The 17,226-nt window shown below is 37.4% G+C and overlaps 1 protein-coding gene across 1 annotated transcript in view; it reads right to left on the reverse strand.

Annotated features, from left to right (window-relative positions):
- The window catches only part of LOC126355448 (synaptotagmin-6), a 180,551-nt gene that overhangs the window by 11,012 nt on the left and 152,313 nt on the right, over positions 1-17,226 (reverse strand). Inside the window, exon 6 of the mRNA XM_050005763.1 lies at positions 8,496-8,644. Within this exon, the coding sequence (XP_049861720.1) occupies positions 8,496-8,644 (149 nt within the window). The remainder of the gene's footprint in view (positions 1-8,495; positions 8,645-17,226) is intronic.

Genomic DNA, 17,226 nt, shown 5'->3' on the forward strand with positions numbered 1-17,226 from the left:
TTGACGAAGCAACTGCCAGTTGCGAAAGCTCGTAATTCTGTGTATGTGTTTGTGTGTTTTGTTCATGTGCCTGTCTGCCAGCACTTTCCCACTTGGTAAGTCTTGGAATCTTTGTTTTTAATATATTTTTCCCATGTGGAAGTTTCTTTCTATTTTATTTACATCATCATATATATATATATATATATATATATATATATATATATATATATATATATATATATATATATTAAGCTGAAATAACAATACTAATAGTATAAATATATACAACACATCATTTGTTTCTATTAAAAAATTTGTCAATGGAGTAGAAGGAGTTGGCCACTAGTAAGTCTTTCAGGCTCCTTTTAAACTGATCTCTATTTGTAACTAAATTTTTTATGTTTGCTGGCAAATTATTGAAGATGAGCGTTCCTGAGTAGTGGACCCCTTTTTGAACTGAAGTAAGTGCTTTGAAGTCCTTGTGCAGATCATTTTTGTTCCTGGTATTGTATGTATGAACTGAGCTGTTTGTTGGAAAAAGAGATACATTATTTAGCACAAATTTCATTAAGGAGTAAATATACTGAGAGGCAGTAGTTAGTATACCCAGTTCTTTGAAGAGGTTTCTACAAGACGTTCGTGAGTTTACTCCACAAATAATATGTATTACACGCTTTTGGACTCGGAAAACTTTTGTTTGACTTGAAGAGTTACCCCAAAATATTATACCATATGACATTATGGAATGAAAGTAGGCAAAGTATGCAAGCTTTTTCACTTTTATGTTGCCTATGTCTGCTAACACTCGAATTGCAAATACAGATTTGTTAAGGTGTTTCTGCAGTTCTGTGGTGTGCTCCTCCCAACTGAATTTATTATCAAGTTGTAATCCCAGGAATTTAAGACTGTCAACCTCTTCTATCTGCTCTTCTTCATACTTTATGCATATCCTGGCTGGAAACCTCTTACAAGTTCTGAATTGCATATAGTGAGTCTTTTCGAAGTTTAATGGCAGTGAGTTGGCTTTAAACCATTTATTAATATCCATGAAAATATCATTAGCAGATCTTTCTAGAACTACACTCGACATGCTATTTATTGCAATACTTGTGTCATCTGCAAACAAAATGAACTCTGCTTCTGGCAGTGTAACTGATGAGAGATCATTAATGTACACAAGAAAAAGCAATGGCCCTAAGATGGATCCTTGTGGGACACCACATGTAATTTCTTCCCATTCTGATGATGACTGATGACTTAATTCACTAGTCCCTTGCACTGACACCCTTTGTTTCCTGTTAGCAAGGTATGACTTGAACCATTTTGCAGCACTGCCCATGACACCATAGAATTCTAATTTATTTAAAAGGATGTTGTGGTTTACACAATCGAATGCCTTTGACAAATCACAGAAAATACCTGCTGCTTGTAACTTGTTATTAAATGAATTAAGTACATTTTCACTGTAGGTGTAAATAGCCTTTCCGATATCAGAAACCTTCAGAAATCCAAACTGTGTTCTTGATAATATGTTATTTGTGGTCAGATGGTTAAGAAGCTGCCTGTAGATTACTTTTTCTAAAATTTTTGAGAATGTTGGCAAAAGTGAAATCAGTCTGTAGTTTGATGGCATCTCTTTATCCCCTTTCTAGAATAGAGGCTTAACATCTGCATATTTCAGCCAGTCAGGAAATGTCCCAGTTATAATTGACTGGTTACACAAGTAACTTAGAATTGTACTAAACTCACAAGAACATGCCTTAATTAACTTTGTTGATATTTCATCATAACCACTAGAATGCTTTGTTTTTAAAGATTTTATGATGGAAGTTATTTCTTTTGGTGATGTGAGTGACATATTCATGTACCTGAAGCTACTTGTAAAGGCTAGTTTCAGATATTCAAGGGCATTATTTACTGATCCTGACAATCTCATTCTATCAGTAACAGATATAAAGTACTTGTTAAATAGATTTGCCACACTATGCCCATCGGTTACTAATGTGTCATCTACCCTTGGTGCTATTTGCTCCTGTTCCTTTCTGGTTCTACCAGTCTCCTCTTTCACTATATCCCATATTGTTTTTATTTTGTTCCCTGACATTGCTATCTTCTTCTCATAGTGTACTTGTTTAGATGTCTGAATTACTTTTTTTAATATCTTACAGTATTCCTTGTATTTAGCTAAATCATCAGCATTGGAGCTATTCTTGGTCGACAGATAAATTTTCCTTTTTGTCTTACAGGAAATCTTTATTCCTTGTGTGATCCATGGTTTTATTATAGACTTCTGTTTAATTTGAGTAACTTTTAGAGGAAAACAGTTTTCAAACATGGTACTGACATTGTTCATGAATGTGTTATATTTTTCATTCATGTCATGAGCACTATAAACATCCTTCCAGTTCATATCTTTGAGCAGTTTTCTAAAACACTCAATTTTTGGTTGATTGAATACTCTCCTGTACTCAGATTTAGCAGTCTTGATAATCTGCTTAGACTTTACATCTAAAACAAGGAGCTGCATGTCATGATCTGATAGTCCATTTATTACAGGTTTTATGATATGATTTTGTTCCTTTGATTTGTCTATAAAAATGTTATCAATGGCTGTCCTTTAGGATTTAGTGATCCTAGTTGGAAAGTTTACAATGTGAGTTAGATTGAAAGACAACATTACTAACTACAGTAAATGTTTACTGGAAGATTGAATCAGAAAATCTGTATTAAAGTCACCAGCAATCAAAATTTCTTTGTTTCTTACTGTTAAATAACCCAAAAGAGCTTCTAGATGATTTATGAATAGATTATAATTTTCTGGAGGTGCTCGGTAAATAGTTACTGTTATATAGGATCTGTTATGGAACTCTACTTCTGTTGCACATGCTTCTAGATGCTGCTCTAAGCAGAATTTATTAATGTCAATGTTCTTGAATTTATGGCAGAAAAAGTCAAACCATTTCCTGTAATGAAAAGCTGACTGTATGTGCAGTTGCAGAGTCATACTGAGGGCTCGTGAAAAAATGTTCTCTAATTAGTCACAAAAGGCTGCAAACTGTTTTCAACATACCTCTAAATGTTAACTGGTTCCTGGAAAAAAAGGGCCTGTTGTTCTCTCAATGCTAATAGCACACTGTACTCCTATTTACTGATTATGCAGAGATTACTTGTGTAATGTATTAGGCATATCAGAACTCCACTAATGGTTATTTTGTGAATTAATGTACCCACTTAGGTGGAATTGTGATACATCCAAAGACAAGGGTAGGTTAGGGTCATTTTCTCCATCATGCATGCTGTTCAAAATCCATTCACAAAACCACAAACTTTTTCAGTGTCACCCAATTTAAGTTCTTGCGCTACAGTACTTTATAGGGATGTAATGTCAGTAACTCCACAGCCATTTGAACAGAGCTGTAGGAAATCTCCATGTGCTGAAAAAGATGTCAAACTGATTTTCTATGAGACCTTTCCAGAGTATGTGCTATGTTATCCAGAGATTCTTCTGTGAGTCCTATACATGATTGCTTATGTTTCCTATCAGGAACACATCCCATTTCATGAAATTTATTTATCAGTTGATGAAATGGATTCTAATTAAAAATGTGAACATCAGGATATTCCTCTTGAAATAACCTCCTTACAGCACAGGCTGATTCTGCACACATGTGTGAATAATACATGAATACTCTTTGATGAACAGAATACCTGTATTTCCCCATTCTACATGAAATGCTTTCACTCAGTACACTTTATTGCATTGCCTGACAAACATGTGCTACTTGGGCAAGATTTCAACTCACAATAAATCCTCACAGATGGCAGGAAAAAAATTCCCTACCAGCTGGTTTCAATAAGGATTGATCACTATGTATATATCCCGTGTTAACTATTTTAAAGTCTAAAACTTGCACATTCATGCATTTTGCCTCTGCAGCAAACATTGTTTATATAAGGGGCAATCAAAAACTCTCTGTTCAAAGGCCATACAATCCAGAGTTGGTAAGCCAAGTAGGCAAAGTGACTTTGAGCATTGAGGCATTCACCCTACCGATGCACAAGGTTGAAGATACCCATTTGGCAAGACGGCTGCTGGGTTGGTTGTATCTTGACATCGGCTCCATGTTCAAATGGTGTTTTTGTGTGTCAAGTGGTTGCTGTACTCACAAGTAGTGAAAGTGTGAATTATTCAAGTGTGCATTTTCTTAAAGAGATGTTATGTGTAAACAGGGCAGGGTGAGTGAATTAAAGTTATAAGTGGGATCGGTCACTGCCAGCATGGAGAGATCATCACTCTCATTGGTGCAGAGTGCACACCGGTGCTTGTGCTGCGTGAGCTGAGGAGAGGCACGTGGACCACAGTGCTGTGTCTGTCACACGCTGCCACTGCCACTGCCACTTCCGTTGCCAGCTGCTCTGCCGGCCCAATGAGTGACGACTGGTGTGAGGCAAGGCGAAACAAGCCACATCCAATGTGTATGACGCTGGTTCTGGCGACTCAGCAGAAAGCGATGTAAATAAGTCAGTGGTGCAGCATAATGTGGAGAGGCCATGCACTACAGTGTGGCACTACAGGATATCTACACGGGAAGGAACAATGGCGACTGACACAGCTAATTTAAATGACAGTTACAAAAAGAAAACAAAAGCTGTAGAGAAAATTCACAAAAACCAGGAAAAAAGTATGCAGGTGCAGTGCTGAAGGCGCCACATAGTAGACATGTAACCGAAACAGCTCCTGCAGCTAAAATAGTAGGAGCACAAACAATGCAGCAAAATACACTGTTCATAAAATCAAGAACAAATGAAGAGGCAAAAATAGTGCAACAAAAACTAATGACTTTAATAAACCCCACCAAGGAGAAAATTTGTATAAGGAAGATCAAGCAAACCATTAATGTAGTAATTGTGGAAACTGCTACACAAAGTGACATGGGAAAGATAATGAATAACAATAAGGTGCAAGAGACACTGATTTTTGAACAACCTAGGAGAAAGAGGCCTTTAAGGATACTGTACGACATCCCAGAGGACACAGATGCAAAGACACTCAAAAAGACAATGTACATGCAGAACCTTGAAGATGAACTGACAAAGGAAAGCTTCTAAAGTGGCTTTACAGTACATCCAGAAGGGGAATATATTACTTTTCCTGTACCTGATTTCATAGATAGAATCCATCTCAGAGTGAAAAATCTGCAAATCTGCCAACAAAAGTGGAAAAACTGGAGAAGTTATTGAAGCAGGTTTCTGCCAGAAGAAACGACTCATTCTTCTTAGCTAAATTTGTACAACCACTTTATGATGACACATGGTCATATATTCTGTAGTTGCAGGCAAGTGGGGCAAGACAGTTGGATACATACCCATCACCTCTAATGGAGATAAAGATAGAAAAGCTTAATGCAATGAGAAGTGTCAGTGTATAGCATGAGGCTAGAAGAGTGGCAGAACAGTTGCAGTTAGATGTATTATAAATCCAAGAGCCATACACGAAGGCAGGAAAGATCCCCATTATGCCAATAACTGCCCATGTAGTCACACAAGGGAATGTCCTATGGCAGCAAGTTGCAGCCAGGTGTCCAGTGTTTTCAATTTAGTGATGAGTCAATGACTATCTGCTAACACTAAAGGATATTAATTACCAAGGATGAACTAAGCCTCTTGTGAATCCCTGCCAAAGTAATACAAGTCTTATGAGATTAAGTAGATAGTTACTTGTGTGATCTGTGCAATGGGTGTCTCTTGCAAGGAAGGGTGCCTGCACTGTGGAAGAAAGCTGAACTGATAACAATTAATAAAGGACAAGATAATGATCCAATGATAACCAGATTCTACAGACCAATTTGTCTTTTGAGAGTTCTTGGCAAGATATGATATTTGAAAAACTATTATGCAAAAGATTACAAGATCACAGACTGCTACATGGGGTGGACCCTCACCAGTATGGGTTTAGAAAAGGCTAATCAACTGAAGACACAATTAATAAAGCTTTTGCTAGCAACAGATACTCATTCTAAGTACACTCTAGCAGTGATGATTAATATTGTTGGCACTTTCAATTACATTTGGTGGCTGTCTTTCTTTGGTTGCCTTAGGGATCTGGAGTGTCCAGGAGCATTGTATAACTACTTGAGAGATTGTTGCCAGAGATGACATGCTTCTTTAACATTCCCAGGAAAGAAAATAATGAAGACAATAACAAAAGGCTGTGTGCAGGGATCAGTATGTGGTCCAGAGTTTTAGGATGTGGCACTGGATTCCATACTACAGATGTTACATGAAAGCAGGCTGATGGCATCTGCAGATTACGTGCTGTTCATTGTAAGTGGTGACTCTAGAAGAATTATAGAAGACAAATGTAATGCGGCCATCTATGAACTTGAGGGCTCGTTTTGAAGTGTTAAATTGTCTCTAGCAACTCGTAGAACAATGTACCTCCTGCTGAAAAGGAACCTAATAAGAAACCCTAAAATAAAATTAAATGATGTTACAATTAGGAGAAGCACAGTAACAAGATATCTAGGGGTATTTCGGGATGAATGTCATAACTTTGCATGTAGAGGAAGCAGTCAGAAAAGGAACAAATGTGATGAATAAAATTATAACCATTGTAAATAGACAATTTCAGCTTCCCTTGAACACATTCAGAGGATACTACCAAACTATATTAGCACCAGTCATAGGATATGGTGCGAATGTCTGGGCTCATATATTGCATCTAATGAAGCCAGCCTCAGCAGTGAGAAGAGTTCAACAATGCATGCTATTAATATTAATGGGCCCCTACTGCACTACCTTGAATGATGCTTTGTTAGTATTTCTAGGAATATGCCCAGTGGACTTGGAAATTAGGAAAAATGGTGGACTTGGAAATTAGGAAAAAGGGAGCCTTTTACTGATTAAAGAAAGGAAATCAAATGGAAGTACAAAGGGCGCTTGTAACTGAGGCAAATTCGAAAAAGAGGCAATAAAAGACTGCACATTATAAATGTGGAAAATGAATGGGACACTTCATGTACTGGCAGGATAACATACAAATTTCTCTCTACCATCAAAGAGAGATTGAAAGTGAGATTCTTAACCCATCAAGTGGACTGATACCTTACCTGACTGGCCTTGGCCCTTATACCACACATCTATACAAAATCAGAAGACAGATGAACGATAGCTGTGACAGTGTGGGTACACCAGAACACACCCCTGGGACTGCAAAATCTATGAAGATGCAGCAGGTAATGGACACCAGGTATTGAGGAGATTGGATTCTAAAGCAGCACTAAGGAGCAAGCTGACCTGGTGTGGTGCATTTTGGACAATATTGCAGCAACAGTATGCATGAAGGCCAAGGTAAACATAATGAGGCATTTAACCATAAAGCCTGACATCCAGGCTAGACAACATACTCTGCAGATGAAGAGAAAATAATTTAGGTTAGCAACCACTCAATGGAATACTGTCCCAAGAATCTACATTGCATTGGTACAGATGATCATCGAAGGGCAGACTTCAAGAAATAGCAGTGATAGCTGGAATTACTTGCTATAGTGGAAATTCTGCCGATGTGCTGCCCGATGCCCAAGGAATCCAGCAGACTATGGCTGTTGACTGGGGTAGTATGAGGGTTGATCCAGTAACGAAAACAACTGTCTACAAGTTAAATGCACCAAAATAAATGTGCAAACAGAGAACAAAATTCTGTAGTGTTTGTAGTAGATTACTACGAGGGTAACTGATTAAGAGTTTTAATGCAGTTTTGTAGTAGTAGAAGCAGCTGTAGTTTTTTTTAAAAGTTAAGTATCAGAAATAAATAATTAATACATTATTTATTACTATCCAGTGAAATGTGAACTGTGTGGCCTATTTTAGCTTTTCAGATAATAGGCTGTAATTGTGAAAAATAAATAAAAAATAAATACCGGTTTGGTAAAACACTGTCCTGCTGTCTGAAGAAGACTGCAAGTGCTTGCTGCCTACAGGAATCATCAGCTTTCTTAATGGACTGAAGGAAAGATAATTGCATGGAGAAAGATCAGGACCATAGGGCTGGTGTTTAAGTGTCTCCCATTTGACTTGGCATAAATTCTGTGTTACAAAATTTGCAATACAGGGACGTGTGTTGTTATGAAGCAGCATGGAACTTGGTGTGCTATTCCACTGATTTTTGATAGACAAGCTGCCTTGTACACATTCTTCATTCTCTGATGAATGTCTACTGGTGTTTGTCCTTTGGCAGCCAAGAAAAGAATAAGAGCATGTTGGTCCTGTTTGGACGCAATTGGTAATGTCACTACCATAGTTTATGTTTCTGCATTTACTGCATTCATGTCAGGAAGACACAAATGTCATACTAATCCCTTGCCTATGTGGTGGTGCTTGTATATCAACATCAGAGTTACACTATGTTGCACATACACTGCAGCAATTTCCTCAAACAGAAACTTTTTTTTTGCTTCTTATACTGTTTCTTCATATAAGTTAAAAGAAAAGAATTAATAACAAAATTTACTCACTTCTACGGCAGTCTGTGGTAAAATGCTTGATGCCACATTGAAAGTTAGAGCTTCATTCCATACTGGATTGCAGTTTGATTTTCTTGCTGCAGTCTTCTTTTTCTTCACTCTTTTACCACCATTTAGCAAGTACACCTTAACAAATGGATCTGAAAATGAAACAAGAAGTTTTTGCTGCCCATTAAAAGTAGAATATTATACTACTGCTCAGTATTTCATAACACCCTTTACATGTGTGACAGTAGTTGTAAGTCATAAAGTGCAAGAAAAGTTTGTTCCTAACATCTGTAGTTCTTTGTTAATGCATAACTTGACTTGTGCCATATCCCTTAATGTCAGGTCCTACAAAACATGATGATTGAGCAAATGAATGACTGAATAAAATAGTAACTACTAAGCAGTACAAAATCAAGTAAATGTACACAATCTGTCAAGCAACATCATACATAATACACACAGTTGTAAAGAGAAGCTAATCATATGTGACATATGTGTCTCCAAGTTTGAGATGCAGTGGTCACAACAGAGCTGCCTTGCAACATGGGCATAAGAGATCATATGTTGCCATATAATGGATTATATGCCATCCATTCAAGAGTTTCATTTGTTGAAACCTATTGCAGTTGGAAGCAAGAAAGGTACCAAAATTCATTGTAAGTTGATTTCTAATGATAGGGCATGATGATAACTGTTTTTCTTTGATTAATATCGATGAGACCATGTAAATACCAGTACATAAATAGGAGATAGAAACAGTCACAGAATAAAATGATAAAGCAGTAGCTCCTTCTTTCCCAAATTAAAAGGTTTCCCGTTAATTTAATACTTTAAATGTAGCCTGTGTACACAAAAATAATGTGTACCAGAATAGAGGAAGTTTTTATTGTAAGAATGTAGTTAGTTAAACAATGAAAATAATGAGTTATTGACAATATAAGTGGATAGATAAAAATTCTTCTACTCACCAAACAGTGGCAGGGGAACACACACACACACACACACACACACACACACACACACACACACACACACACAAGGATTTAACTTTTACAAGCTTCAGAGACAGAGGCTCCTTCTTCTGGCAGAAGAGTTGAAGAGTAAGGAAGAGGGGTGAAGGAAAAGGACTGAAGAGGTTTAGGGAAAGGGTACAGTTCAGAAAAGTCTTCCAGAACCCCGGGTCAGGGGGGATTTACTGGATGGGAGGAGAAGGAAAGATTGTTGGGGACTGCACTGGATAAGATTTGAAAAACTGAGAGCTGATAGGTGGAAGACAGGGTAATATGTAAGACAGAGATTACTACTAAAACATCATGCATGAGTTAATGACAGTGGAAAACTGAATGCATTGTATGTAACAGGGGTTGGAGGGGGGACGTTGAAAAATAGACAAGGCGGAAAATGAAAGATGTAGAACACTGAAATGAAGTGAAGAAAGGAATAGCTACTGTGAAAAAATGCTGCGACAAAAGGAATTAACGTAAATTAAGGCCAGGAGGGTGTTGAAAACCAAGGAAATGTTGTTGTGCTAGTTCCCACCTGTTCGCCCATTTTGTTAGCATGACTACCACCTAGTTAGCAGTCAGGATGAATGGGCATAGGCAGAGGGTGTATACAGGACACACCACTGTATGCTGCAGAGCATGCTTTACAATATGAAAATTATGACCTCAGTGCCTGTTTCATCACATGTGCCATCTGGATTCTTCCCTCAGACACCAGTTTCTCAGAATTTCGTAGGTGGGAACTAGTGCTATAACATGTCCTTGGTTCTCGCCACCCACCTGGCCTTAATTTACTTTGATTCCTTGTGCCTCAGCATTTATTCCCAATAACTACTCCTTTCTTCACTCCATTGTAGTTTACTACATCCTTCATTTTTTGACATGTCTATTGTTTGCCATCCCCCCTCCCACCTCTGTTACATACAATACACTTAGCTTTTCAGTCTTATTAATTCAATCACAATGTTTTAGTGATAATCTCTGTTTTGTGTACTACCTTGTCTTCCATCTTTAAACTCTCAGGTATTCAAATCTCATCTGGCACAGTCCCCAATAGTCAGTCTTTCCTTCTTATCCCATCTGGTAAGTCTCCCTTGACCTGGGATTCTGGGTGACTTTTCTGAATTGTACCCCTTTCCCTAAATCTCTCCAGGTCTTTTCTTTCTTGCCTCTTCCTTCCCCTCCAACTCTTCTGCCAGAAAAAGGAGCCACTGGCTCCAAAAGCTTGTAAAAGTTAAGCCTTTTGTGTTTGTGCTATCCTTCCACCACTTGGTGAGTAGATTTTTTCATCCACCCGTTTATATTATATTATCAACAATTGATTATTTTTGTTGTTAAATTAACCCATGTGGCCATCATTCCTTCTTATGTGACCCCCTTGACAGCCTTTATTGTCGTCTGTATTCTTGAAAGTATCATCAGTTTTCTATCGATTGTGCTAGTATTCTGATCATTTATTTGCCTGAACCACCTAGTTTTATCAATGCTTTACCCCTACATCTTTTCTCATAGTACCGGTTTTCATGCATGTAGATGAGCCCATTGTTATTTGTGGATTTGCATATAAGAATTCCACTGGTATTTACAAATTTGTCCACAATACACTACGGTACGCTGTGGGCATTCTTCCGATCATCTCTCACCGATTTGTTTTCAAATTTGACCACTACTTTCCTTCCTGTCCTCCACTTAATCTGTTTATACACAATTCTTTCATGTTTTTGTGCGTTTGTTTTTCACCACACTTCTCTGATCGACTTTTACTACAGTCTCCTACATTACTTTATTTGCCAAGCAATGTAGTTTACATTATATCCTGTGACTTTCTCTTTCTATCTGGCCTGTTTTTAAAATTTCTTCTCCTTTCACAACTTTGCCTATCATTTTTTTCCTAATCATTTTTTGGGATCAAATAGACCACTCTTGTGGCGAGAAGTTCTCGCCCACTCACTGCCTATTCTTAACCATTGTCTGTTTTCACGATTTACGTTTGTACTTTTCTGATTTTCCAAAATTTTCCCTGCATTTCTTCCGTTTTTCTATTTTTTTTTTCACCCTATGCCTCTCGTTTTTGCCACTCCCACCATTTCTGACACTCCAAACTGTCCTCTCTTGCCGTGATGAATCACATCACATATTATAGCTGTCATTTTCGAAAACATACTTTCGCACTATGAAAATTGAGGTCCCACATTGTATTTCTTGAAACCTGCTTGTCCCTTGGAGTTACTCCCAAAGGCCTAAAATTGAAAGTCCCTGTTTCTTGATGTAATCCTATTCTATACTAGTCTCTTTTGCAGTTTCAAATACAGCAATCTCTTGACTTACCCGACTAATCTGTGACCTATATGCCTCATCTGCCAGTTTCACTCCATCAGACTTCTCTCCTTCTACAAAATCATGCAGTTATCTGCCTCTTATGTTTCTTTGGATAGTATCATCCACCAAACCAACTTCAGTCTGCAACAGCATGCCAGACTTAACCTCAAAAAGCTATCCCACCTTCTCCTAAATTACCTCAACAATGGTGTTTCGCTTCCTGCTGCTCTGCAGTTCCCAAACAGCCACACCATCAACCACCACTCCTCATCTACAAAACGAGCTTGGCCCACCTCATTAACATCGCAGTGCCTTTACCACTGGCTCACAGACCTGTAATAACTCATAATTACAAGAAACATTCACAACAGTTCAGAGTTCTCAACCTCTCATCCAAAGCACAGTTAAAGTTGTGACTATTTGTAACTGATACATTTATTCTCTTTTTTATTTATTTACTGGTTGACAATACTGATTTACTCTTAAAATTACCAGTTTCAGCCATGATCTGCAACCACCTGTAGATCTACAAAGAAGGGAACAAAACTAAAAACTGAAAATTTACCATAACATTATAAGGATAATGTTATTTTGTGTTAACAGTTTTTAGTTTGTTTTCTTATCTCTAGATCCAAATATAGCTGTAGATCACAGCTGAACCCAGTAATTGTAAGAGTAAACCTTTAAATGTTGTTTGGTGAACAAAGGAATAAAGATGATTATTTTTAATCACAGCAACTGCGTTGTATTTCACATGATACATTCATTCCAGTGCTAGTTCCAGATTGAGACAGCATGGTACCTGTAGTAAACACTAAGAAGAAGCCCTTCATTTGTTTTAGGCCTCAAAGTTTAGGATATAAAATAAAACAATAATTTACAAGAACTATTTTCTCAATTTAATTTGGGAGAATTTAGAAAAAACACTGGTCAAACCAATGTCTCCAAGCAAAATACATTCTATTTACATTAAGATGAGATAACTCCAACATTTTTGTCCTGTTGCAGTCCTTAACTCATGTTTAATGCACTCTAATGCTGAAAAAGAACATTCTCCACTGCAGCTGGTGATCAAAAAGACAAGTAAACATGCAAGACTATTTCTGTGTTTGAGGAACACAATTAGAATGAATTTTCCATTAAAAGTTTAAAACTGCACTTGTCTGGGTGGTTACTGTTGAGAAATGGAATTTTTTCAAGATCTCTTCTGCAGTTAAAGACTTAAATTGCTGATGTATTCCAAATAGACTAGGTGTTTGATGGTATGCTTCCAAGCATTTAACTAAAGCAAATAGCACATTATCAGTTATGACAGTAAAAACCTGAATTTCAAAATGATGTTCAGGTGGTTGATTTTCTCCAACTTTTACAGTGTAGCAGATCTGCTGAAATGCTCATACTTTGTATTTCACTTGTGTCATCTTGACATCTGCTGCTTATATTCTTCGCAGGCGGTCAACATTTAGCCTTTTGGTGCAGCAAAGTGCTAGTCTCTTTCAAGCATTCTAGGCTTTCCTTCCAAGCCATAGTCATTATTGGCATTCGCAACTTACTGATTTTTGAAACTAGCCCATAAGCCTGGTTATGACATTCTATCTTTGATCCATATTATTATATGTCATCCAGAATTTGCTTGATCGTGAAACAGCCACACAGAATTGTTTTTGTAGCATCTGCTCCACCCAACAACCTTATGTCGAACAACCTTTTCAAAATTAGAGTTTTTGAACTAGTTTTTGCAGTGCCCTCAAATGAAGATGCCATCAATAAGAAGAAGTGTAAAAAAATGTACAGAGGCTTTCAGTCACAGCAATCTGCAGTACACTTGACAGCCAAATTTAATGAATGTGAAAAGCAGGGAATGCAATCTGTGTATTTATTTATCACCTTAATTCATGTTTCTAAACCACAGCACTCATGTTGCTGGCATTGTCATAGCTTCACCCATGACAATCTGTGATATCATTGTCATTTTATACAAGAAATCTAGTAAGCTTTGGGTGAGTTGCTCAGGGGTTATTGCCATTCCATGTCCAAGAACCTTACAAATCTGACACTATTCCAGATGGCAGACATAGCACACTATCAGAGTCAGCTGGTCTGCATATGACATGTCTGGAGTGGAATCCAATGGAATAGAACAACATTTGTACCTCTTAGTTTCACACATAGTATGAACCTGTATGCTTGCTGTAATTAGATGGATAAATTATTTGTATGTTGTCTTTGATAAATATGAGACATATCCCTTTCCTTTATTATGGTGAATAATTTATGTTGGACAAGAAAAATGTCAAATTTGGTTATTAATGCTAATAAACCTACATAATTTCCATTGTGAAGTGATCCAACAATTTCATCTTTACCTCAAAATGCAAGACCTTGTTCTGCTAGAAAAAGCGATAACTGCAATAATTTGTTCTAAGAATATCCACCAGTTTGGTCTCCCAAGGAAACCTTGAGTGTGAGGTTGCAAAAGGTCAATGACGTTTATGGCATTCAATGCGCTGCGTATTGGACACCATACAACCACAATTTTGGCTGCTAATGGCAACAAGGGGCAAGAGTGGAGGTATTGAATGGTGAGCAAAGCATGAGGCTATTGAGCATAGTTGAACTGCTTATTCAATGAACTTACAACAGTGCTACAGTGTTAGTCATGTTGATACTAAGCAAAGCAGTGGGAGCAATAAACAAAGCAAACATTGCATTATATCACAACAACAGTTGCCAATGTTGTCATTTCATCAGAAAGAAGCAAAAGGAATTTTGTAGAGTGAGAAAGAAGTGGCAGATCAAATATTAATGTTTCTGCAAGATGAGTAAGTGGAATGTGCGGTTTTGTATATGCTTGACTTGCAGACAATGTAAATGAGGGGTACAATGATGACGATAAATGCTTAACAAGTGAAAGTGATATTGAAACAAGTGTCAAGTCATGTAGTTCATCATCCTTGTCAAACAGAGTGCCAAATATCCCATCTGCAATGAAATGTAGTTAAGGACAATAATTGTCCAAGGAGCAAGTACAAACATAATTATTTACGTGGAAGATCATCTGCAGCATAGTAAGAAACTGTTATGAACAGATTTTGAATAAGTCTGCAGATGTATGACTGTGTAGTGCATAAGAAAAACTACAATATTCAAGGGAGGACAAGGTGCACTTATTACCAAAACTGGTTTGTGCGTTTCAAGGATTCTGTGTACAATTTACAGGGTGTGCATGGTAGTGACCTAATACATTATGCCCATCAAATTGCACACAGTATAAATTACAGTGACTTTAAGGGAAGCAGGGGATGACTGCATAACTTCAAACAGTGCTACAGAATTGGAAGATGTAAGATAATGAAATTCCAAACAAAGCCTCAACTTGGTGATGCATGGCAAACTGCAGAATCAACCTGAAAATTTGTAGATGAGGTAAACCAACTTATCCCACCATTCAGTAAGAAATTTGTTTTTAACTCTGACCAATTGAGATTTGAAGAAGATATACATATGGAAGTAATCCTGGAAATCAGAGGTACCAGGAGAGTTATATCAATATCAAGTAATATCAGTGTCTTAACACATTCATATACAAGTATGCCAACTGTTAGTCTGAATGGCGAATTGGCTGGGAAATTATTTGTTGTGCTGTGAGAAGTGGGAGATCTTCTGCCCCCCTCTGATTCTTTCTTATGTGCATGATCTTGCAAGGACAGCAGGGAATATTTATTAAACAGCAAGCAAGAGAGGGAAAATGGGCATAAGATAACTACGTAACTACAACTATGGTATGTGCGCTGCTTTTGGCCAATAGGTAGTCAAAATAACTTACTTTTGGTTGATTTCTGTTCTGCATATAAAAATCATACTTCTTTAGAGCAAACTATCCCTCCTGAAAAGTTCATGGTACTGTAATTTGTATCACCTGGAATCACTGGACAAATCCAGCCTCTGGGTGTTTGTTTTTTTTCCATGCCTATAAAACATATTATCATGCTATCTGCAGCTGCACCTTGAAGGATAGCCAGTTTCATGATAATCTCCATGACAGTCTGTTTCGCACTTGGTTGCATACCATCTGTTCTCATCATCCCATTACACCAACATGATTCTATGTGCATTTGTTAAGAGTGAATACCTAGCTGAACATCCTGGTTTGTAACTCCCAAGGAGTTCGTCTTCAGCCTTGAGAGTGTGAATCTTTGAGATCACTGTGGTGCCCCATTTTTCATTAAGTGTTCATGGTGCAAGTTAATAGTTTGTTTTGTACATTTCTTAAATGTTGATGATGTCAGTTATCATAGAAGGTTGATCTTGCACCTCACAACCATTTTCTGCTGCTGTCGCACATGGTGACTAATTAGCAGCTAATATTTTTCCTGTCATAACTGTTAACACAACACTTTTAAATGACTCTTACTAAAGACTGAATTAGCGACCTCACTGTCAAGGGATTCTGTGTCACTTTGACTCGAAAGTTGAGAACTGAAATGCACGTCCTTGTTTTTGCAAAATAGCAATGAAATTATTGCTTGTCTATGCGAAGTGCTTTCTTCATGCCTTTCAACAAAATATTCATGCTCTTTCAGCCATCTAATCCATCTTTCATAAACTGTGATGAACCCTCTGAATACATTACTTTGCTAACAAATCAAAAAAGTTCCCATTTAGATTCTGGACAACACAACCAATATCATACACAAGTTTTATTCTATTCAGTAGTTTATGTGTGTATGTGAAAAATGACTTTTGAGTGACTTGTGGTTTATTTTCTTTGTTGTACATTTTCTTTGAAGGCAAAAAATTATTGTCCGTTGCACTTCACTATTTGCATTAACAATCCAGTAATCTTGATCAAAGTTGTTCAGCCATTCACCAATATTGTTGGAGTACAATTAACTTTCTTTTTTTTTTTTTTTTTGCTTGTAGAATATGTAATAACATCAGAAGCATATAATGCACATTGTTCAAAAGAATTGTATATCAATATCCAGTATGTTAAATCGGTTTTGATGTGGGTGCTACCCATGGCCTTTTTGCATGTCTTGAGGTCTTTGCTTTCAATGCAGACAACAAGTAATATCATTCAGCATCTACTCACTGCATTGTGCATTACTACAGTGTCAGGTGACCCCTCAGAAGGAAGTGAGTACCAGTGTCCCAGTGTTTTCTATTGAGGTATACAGATGGCAGATGTCATTTGTGAATGTCTATTCAATCAAGCATATGCAATGTTACACCTTAATGAAGTGTAAGTTGCAATGACAGTCTGTTTGATCCAAAAAGGGTGGTCTTTTGGTTATGTTGCTGCAGATGCCAATGCCTCTGTGCGTGTCATCCATAGACTGTGGATACAGTACAGGGAGACAGGCCAGTACACAAGGCGAGTTGGACAAGGTTGCTAATGAATTACAGCC

Source organism: Schistocerca gregaria, chromosome 3, assembly GCF_023897955.1.
Source record: "Schistocerca gregaria isolate iqSchGreg1 chromosome 3, iqSchGreg1.2, whole genome shotgun sequence".
Classification (NCBI taxonomy): Eukaryota; Metazoa; Arthropoda; class Insecta; order Orthoptera; family Acrididae; genus Schistocerca; species Schistocerca gregaria.